At 41.4% G+C, this 8693-nt stretch overlaps 1 protein-coding gene across 4 annotated transcripts in view; it reads right to left on the bottom strand.

The window, feature by feature from the left end:
* Positions 1 to 8693, bottom strand: part of LOC144493533 (uncharacterized) — a 60416-nt gene that overhangs the window by 14681 nt on the left and 37042 nt on the right. Inside the window, exon 3 of one of the 4 annotated variants that reach the window (XM_078212593.1) lies at positions 3038 to 3079. The exons of 2 other annotated variants lie outside the window; for them this stretch is intronic. In XM_078212593.1, coding sequence (XP_078068719.1) covers positions 3038 to 3079 — 42 coding nt within the window. Of the gene's footprint in view, positions 1 to 389; positions 454 to 3037; positions 3080 to 8693 lie in introns of all 4 variants that reach the window. One more of the 4 variants, XM_078212596.1, reaches the window with a different exon arrangement.

The raw sequence follows: 8693 nt of genomic DNA, 5'->3' as shown, positions 1-8693 counted from the left end.
CCCAGAAACTCAAAAGATGGAATTAAAAAGTGCCGGGGGGGGGTGAGGGGCGTGTGGATAATATTTTTGCAATAGTAAAGAGGGAGGAATGCCTATAAGGGAGCATGATGGGCTGATGGGGTGAGGGGAGAGTGTGGGGGGTGGGGGGGGGGGAGCAGGGGAGAAGCAAATCATTCTTTTTGGATGGAGTTAAAAGGAACTTTCATCTAGATCTGAGGCATGGGAGAGTTGACCCAAGGGTTTTCATTACAGACATTTGGGGCAAAAAGCCAAGTTCCACACCATCTACATGGGCCTAACATTCATAAACTCCAAACATCTGAAATATGCAGAACAATTAAAAAGCAAAAAAAAAACACAGCAGTTTATATAATGAGTTAAAGCTCCACCTTATTTCGGTCTTCAGTGTTGGCATTCAGAAATGCTTGTCATATGACGAGCGAAATTTCTTTACTGTGAAGTACACATATAAAGTACATAATCAGAAAATGCCCGGCCAAGGTCAAATTTTAAACTGACAGCACAAAGGAAGGTTAGTCCAACTGGCAGCTCAGAACAGAATGTGGCAGGCCATGGTGAAAACCAGAAAGAAAATGCAGGTGGGTAACTATAACTCACTGACTGCCGATTTCAGAAATTTCCACATTTTTGATGAAGCCTCATTTTAGGGAAAGGGCTCAACTGTGATATTATTCCCAGGACGACTTTCCTACAGGTATGTTACATCTAGATTATATAAAAACAGGAAAAAACATTTTTTTACACTCTTCCTGGGTTCCACCTCATCTCAGTGTGTCATACTGGGGTACAATTCCATGGGCAAAATCTATCATCTCAGCTAGTGAATGTCAAAAGGTTGTTTGCATGGGTGGAGAGGCAAGGACAGATGGGTAGGTTTTTTTATTAATTAAATTCAAATTCCATCAGCTGCTGCGGTGGGATTTAAACGAGTATCCCCTGATAAATAGCCTGGTCAGATGGATTACTAGTCCAGTGACATAACCACTATGCTATCATTTCCCTCTCTAAATATCTTGTCAGTCGGACTCATTAGACAACGGTCAAGAGCGAGGATCGTTGCTATTTTCTTCTCCCTGACCCAAAGACACTGCAGTTGTACCTCTATACCTGCCTGGGTGGAGGTCTGCTCTCTGTGCAGGCCACAAACTCAAGTGTGGGCTTTGCTTCTCTCTATGGCTCAGGATGAATGTAAGTGGTCACAGATGGTGAACTACTGAGAGTGCCAATTATTTTCTAAGTGTGTAAACCCCACAACCAGGAGTGATGCTGGAATGCTAGCACTTCATAAATGGGAGACTCAAACAAAAATTCAAATCAAATCTTCACAAGCACGTGGATTGCAGCATGTTATGGGAAAAATCCTTTCGCCAAATTTTATTTTTAAGATGGCCGTTCTTTGTTGCCTCTGGTGTGTCATCTGGCAAATAGTTAAAGCAGTGGCATCAGCATTCATCAGTAAACATTCTGTCATTCCCAAAATCCTAGGGTTAACGGAACAGGGAAAAACAATGGATCAGAACATGTAATGGGAACAGTGACATCTACATGGGCTTTATTACAACCAGAAACATTGCACCATTGGGCAACATTCGAAACAGAAAACAAGGGAAACAATTATCCCCAGTCATAGAAATCATAGAAACCCTACAGTGCAGAAAGAGGCCATTTGGCCCATCGAGTCTGCACCGACCACAATCCCACCCAGACCCCTACATATTAACCCGCTAATCCCTCAAACCTACACATCTCAGTACACTAAGGGGCAATTTTAGCATGGCCAATCAACCTAACCCGCACATCTTTGGACTGTGGGAGGAAACCGGAGCACCCGGAGGAAACCCACGCAGACACAGGGAGAATGTGCAAACTCCGCACAGACATTGACCCAAGCCGGGAATCGAACCCAGGTCCCTGGAGCTGTGACTGTGAAGCAGCAGTGCTAACCACTGTGCTACCGTGCCGCCGTCATGCCCTGTGAAAATCACAAGAAAGCTTCAACACTTTCACAGAGGTATTAGAGGCTAAATTGATGAAATAATTAGCACAGCGCTCAGGTGTGGTAGACATTTGCATTAGCAGGGTACCAAAAATTTGATTATATTTGCTTGCCTGGGACATTGGCAAGCCCCAAACTTTAAGATTAAGTCTGCTCTCGAGCAACAATGAGCGACACCACTCATTATGAACAGAAGTTCTGAGAAATATTTTAAAACTGTAGCTTTTCTACTTTAGAAAAAAGGATGCTGTGAGTAGCAGTAGCTGAAATATCAAAAGTTGCGGACTTAAAAAAGTCAATTGTTCAGTACCGTGTAGGTTTCACAACCTAAGTCAGGAGAATCAGGAGTAAGAAAGGAAGCCAGATGACTTCAGAAGCTATTTTCCACCCAAAGGTTGAAGAAAGAATTTAAAAAAGGTTAGGTGAAGAACAGTGTTAACGAGTGGAAGAGATAATTAAATACTTTTCTGGAGGGAGATGAAGAAATAGCATAGGATTTATAAAGCAAGGACTAGGTTATTTGACTAAATTTCTTTATCTGTTCCTAATAATTCTAGTATTACAACGTTAACTTTAGTGATAGAACGGCAAGTCTAGAAACAATATCAATGTAAAAAGATAACAAGTTAGAAACGTAGCAGCAGCTGGGTAGATAGTTATGAACAAGACAAGAAAAATAATTTATATGCAAGAAGATTTGCATGTTGGCAAGATCACAGCTGCAACCTGTCAGCCATTTTTAAAATAAACACCACTTCAAGCTACCAACAAGGCTTGGCGGCTCAATGGTAAGTTAAGCAAATCTTCAGTCACGCAAAGCTAAACCAAATCTAGAAAGAAGATGCAGTCATACCTTAATAAAAATTCATGATATAATTAAGAAAATAAGTCATGTTGCCCATCACTGACCAGAGGTAATGCTACTCTGCTGAAATTTACTGAAAGCACAACAATTTTCACAAACAGTTAATCTGTAAATGCAAATAAAAAATTCTATTTCTGTGCAGTAGCGCTACTTACCGTAGCAGATTGGTTTAAGCCCCAAGTATTGATCCGGGGTCACTGAAGAACAAAGACCAAGTGGATAAATGGTTTGTTTTCCTTGCGCAACCAAATGTGTAGTTTTGAAAAAGCCATACTCTATACGGTTATAGAATTGCTGCAATAGCCTGCTTAGAAATATAGAAAAATTCCTCTTTTTAACAGAGGCCATGCAAACCACTTCCTTTGAACAGGTCCAGGGAACCCGACACACATCTCAAATCGATTCATTCCCTTTTTTTAAATAAAGCTCATTCACAGAATGTGGGTTTCATTAGCAAGGTCAACATTTATTGCCCATCCTTAATTGCCCTTCAAGTGATGGCGGTGAAGAACTAACTGCCTTCTTGACAACCGAGGGACTTGCTAGGCCATTTCTGAGGGCAGTTAAGTGTTAATCGCACTGCTGTGGTCTTGGAGTCACCTATGGTCAGGCAAGATAAAGATGGCAGATTTCCTTCCCTAAAGGACACTAGTGAACCAGATGGCCTTTTTCAATATCCAATAATTATATGGTCATCTGTAGTGATAGAAAACAGAGATATAGAAAATAGAAGCAGGAGTAGGCCATTCGGCCCGTTGAGCCTGCTCCACCATTCATTTTGATCATGGCTGATCATCAAATTCAATATCCTGACCCTGCCTTGCCCCCATACCCCCAATTCCTATAGAAATATTGCAATGTTGTGTTCTTGCAAATTTTTTAGATTGTGCAAATACATAAGCAATAATAAACTGCATCAAAATCTGAACTCATACTAAAACCCATTAGAACCATAGAAAAGTTACAGTGCAGAAAGAGCCCATTCAGGCCGTCATCCATCATATCTGCGCTGGACAAAAAGAAAAAAAAAGGCACTTGCCGCTCATTTTAATCCCATTTTCCAGCACCTGGTCCATAGCCTCGCAGGTTACATCACTTCAGAGACAGATCCAGGTATCTTTCAAATGAGTTGTGCACTTCAGCCTTAACCACCAATCGGGCAGAGAATTCCAGACGCCCACCAGCCTTTGGGTGAAAAAGTGCTTCCCCCATGTCCCTTCTAATCCATCTACCAATCACCTTAAATCTATACCAGCTAGGAATTGATCCCTCAGCTGAGAGAAACAAAGTGTTTGGGAAGCGAAGTAATTAATATTCAGTCATTTAGCATGAAGTGTCACACCCATTAGTTACTGCACTGTAGTGCATCAGGATGACGTTTAACTCTGACGGATTTAAGGACAACTAGGGAATTTTGCTCAGCTCAAGATTATGAGGTAATTAATAGCACAAGAGATCATAGAATGAGCTGCTCCGCACAATTCATGAGGCCTCTCGTTCCACAGGTCAGGAGGTCACTTCCCATAAATGATGGAATGTGTCATCTTTTTACCCAAATGCCAATGAATGTACAGTGAATTCCATGTAAAAACACTTTTGATCCCAGAATTCTCAACTGTTCCAACTTAGGAGATCAGTAGATTCCCAAACTCTCTTCAAGAAAACGAGTGCCCAATCATTGTTGAACAATTTTGCCATTTTAATTGCAAAGTGAGTCCCAGAGCAAATTTTCGTATTTGCTTAGACTCAGAAACACAATATTACTCCTTTCCGTGCCAAGTTATGCCAAGTTTCATTCACTATTGTATAGATTTCCTCGACACAACACAAAACTTGGGCTTTAATTATTTGTACATTAATGCTCGGTGTACAGGAAAGACCAAACTATCACCTAATTTGACCCAAAGACAGAAGCACATGACGTACTCTATAAGAGATGGCGAGTACAAAGATAGCATGGTTTGTCATTTCAATTTGTGATGACATATGGATTGAAGTTGAGAGGTTGAAAAAGCTGTTCATACTCCAGCCAGTACGTACCATCATCAAAACACAATCCAAATTCAAGCACAACCTCTCCCGACAAATCAGACATTCATTTCTGAGTTAAAAAAATAATAAAATTGCCTCTCATATTGTGTCAATGCTGTTATAACAGTTCACAATTTTTATAATGAAGGAAAACAAGTAAGAATATCACAGATTTGACAGGGTGCAGTGTTTCTGTATAAAGTCATCCTTAGCCACAGATCACTTGATACATAAAATAAAAGGTTAGAGACATTAAGGGGACGATGGTGTGATGGTATTAATGGGCTAGTAAACATCCTGGGGACAAAAGTTCAAATTTGAATTTAAGTAATTAATAAATTTGGAATTAAAGCACAGGATCAATAATCAATATCATTGTGGTATAAACCCATCTAGTTCATTCACATTCTTTAGAGGCGCTCTGGGAATCCTCAACATTGATTCTAAATCCCATGAAGCTTCATGGCATCAAAAAGGGCAAGAAAACTTCCTGCTGATTATCATCTACCACCCTCCCTCAGCTGACCAAGCTGAACTCAAATTGGAAAAAAGCACCAGGGGTGGTAAGGGCACAGAATGTATTCTGGGTGGTGAACTTCAATGCTCATCACCAAGACTAACCCGTTAGCACCATTCCTGCCCAAACTGGCCGAGTCCTGAAGGACATAGCTGCTAGATGGGTCTGCGGCAAATGATAAAGGAACCAACAAGAGCAATAAACCTACTTGACCTTGTCCTCATAAATCAACCTGTCACAGGTGCATTTGTCCATGAGAACATCGGTAGGAGTGACCACCACACAGTCCTTGTAGAGATTAAGTTATGGAACTAACCCACTGTTATTAATTGAATAGATTCAGAACTGATCCAGCAGCTCGAAACTGGGCCTGAAGCAGTGTTGGCTATCAGCAGAACTGTATTCAATCATAATCTGTGACTTCATGGTCCAGCATGAAGTCACTCTACCATTAGCATCAATCCAGGGGATCAACCTTAGTTCACCAATAAGCGCAGGAGCAGCATCAGGCATACATAAAAATAAGGTGCCAACTTGGTGAAGCTACAACACAGGATGGCATGCATGCTAAACAGCAGTATGCAATAGACAGAGTTATGCAATCTTTGTACCAACAGGTCCAAGTTCTCCAGTCCTACCACATTCAGTCATGAATAGAGGTGGATAATTAAATAACGCGCCAGAGGAGGCTGCTTCACAAACATCCTAATCTCAATAATTAGTGAGCCCAGCATATCAGTGCAAAAGACAAGGCTGAAACATTTCCAACCATCTGCATCAGAAGAGCCAAGTGGATGGTCCATCACAACCTCCTCTCAGGTGCCCCAAAATCACAGATATTAGACTTCAGCCAACTCAATTCATGATGCCAAGAAACGGCTGAAGGTGCTGGATGCTGAAAAGGCTCTGGGCCTTGACAACATTCCAGAAGTACTGAAGACATGTGCTCCAGAACTGGACTTCCAACCCCTCCGCCACCAAGCTTCTCCAGCACAATTACAACACAGGCATCTACAATTGTACAATGTAAAATTGTACAGTCATATCTTATCCACAAAAAGCAGGACAAATCCAATGAAATCAACTACTGCTCCTTCAGGCTACTCTCGATCAAAAGCGCTGTTGGTAGTGCTATCAAGTGACACTTCAGTTTTGCTTCCACCAGGACGAATTGTTTAAGTCTTGGTCCAAACTTGGACCAAAAGAGTTGATTTCCAAAGGCAAGGCAAGAGTGACTGCCAGCACTTGACTGAGTGTGGCACTGAGGAGTCCAAGCAACATTACAGCCAATGGGAACCAGAGGAAAAAATTCTCCATCAATTGGAGTTATATTGAGCATGAAGGAAGATGGTTGTGCTTGCTGGGGGCCAATCATCTCAGCTCCAGGATATTGCTACAGGAGTTCCTCAAGGCAATCTTCTGGGGGGACATCTCCAGTTGCTTCAGTGATCTTCCTTTCATCATAAGGGTAGAAATGGGAATTCTTGATTACATGATTACACAATGTTCAGTGCCATTTGTAATTCCTCAGATACTGAATCACTGTGTCCATAGACAGCAAGATGTGGGCAACATTCAAACTAGGGCTGATAAATGGCAAATAACATTCATGCCACACAATGACCAGTTCCAATAAGACTGAATCTAACTACCTCAACTTGATATTCAAGAGCATTGCCAACGCTGAATCCCCACCATCAACTTCTTGTGGGGGGGGGGGGGGGGGGTTATCACTGACTAGCAATTGAACTGGACCAGCCATATGACTAGAACAGGTCAAAGGCTGAAAATTCTGCAGAGAGTAACTCACCTCCTGACTCCCCAAAGCCTGCCCACCATCTACCAATATAATAGAATACTCTCCACTTGCCTGGATGAGTGTAGTTCCAACAACATTCAAAAAGCTCAATACCACCAGGACAAAGCTACTTCACCAGCAGCCTATCCACCATCTTAAACATTCACCTCCTCCACCACAGTGATAGCAGTGTGTACCATCTACAAGATGCACTGTAGCAACTCACCAAGCCTCCTTTGACACCATCTTGAAAATCCGTGACCTCTACCACCCAAAAACACAAAAGTAGCAGATGTATGGGAACACCACCACCTTTAAGCTCCCTTCCAAAGCCACACACCAGCCTGGCTTGGAAATATATTACTGTTCCTTCACTGTCACTGGATCAAAAGTCTGGAGCTCCCTAAAAGCACTGTCGGTGTACCTGCACCAAATGGGACTACACCAGTAAGTAGTTCATCTTCTCAAGAGTAATTAGGGAAGGGCGACAAATGCTGGCTTTTGCCAGTGACACTTCCGTGAAAGAATAAAAAAAAGTGCAATCTTAAGACCTGGAAGAACCAAAATTCCTTGACGAGTGACGTTCCCCAAGAGGCCTGTGACTTTTTAAATCTCTTTGCCCTGGGTTTCAATCCAACAGAACTAATAAGATGCAAACTCCCCGGTCTGCTTCGTGTATATATGAAACCAGTTTACACATCCTCAATCCATTTTGAACCACATTTGGCAAAACTTCCCTAATTCAACAGTAACAGAAAATCTCATTCAGAGAGGCCATTGAGTGCAAAAAAAGGGGAAAAAGTCTTCTTGGTTTCCTGTAGTGAGGAGAGAGCCAAGTGATTGTGAAATGAACTTCCCCCACAGCTACCTGATCAGGGAACACTTATTAATGAGAAATAATGACAACAATGGAAAACGTTCCAATCCTGGTACTAAAGTCCTTCACACTGGAGTATAAATATTTGATCATTATCATAAATATATACAAATGACATTGTTCTTTGTGCAGAAAACAAAGCTACTTTAAATAAGATATTGAGACAGAGAATAAGTGTTGCAATACCACAACAAAATCACCATAACTCCGTTTTGTTTTAAAAAGAGGATAGCACTTTTTAAAAAAACTTTCCTCTTTTGGCTCAATTAAAATGGAAGTTAAAAAGGCTGGGGAGGAAATCAATTTTTCCACAAAGCACATATGTAACCTCTTCTTAGAAAAATCAATAATGATCTGAAAATGTAAATGAACACATTGCAAGTGTCCTACAAGGCACAATGCACCAAACTAAACAAGATACCCCATGTTATAAATCCCATAGCAAACTGGCACATTCAAAATTTGCTGCAGCCATATTGCAATTCTAACCCTGAATTGAACATTTTCAGAAAGGTCTGGTGCAAGAACAAAAGACACCTTGATGACAAATGGCACACTGCTGAAAAAGACTTGTACAAAAGCGATTTG

Source organism: Mustelus asterias, chromosome 5 (genome assembly GCF_964213995.1).
Source record: "Mustelus asterias chromosome 5, sMusAst1.hap1.1, whole genome shotgun sequence".
NCBI classification, from domain to species: Eukaryota; Metazoa; Chordata; class Chondrichthyes; order Carcharhiniformes; family Triakidae; genus Mustelus; species Mustelus asterias.
The sequence above is the reverse complement of the archived record's forward strand: the minus strand, read 5'-3'. Positions and strand labels throughout refer to the sequence as shown.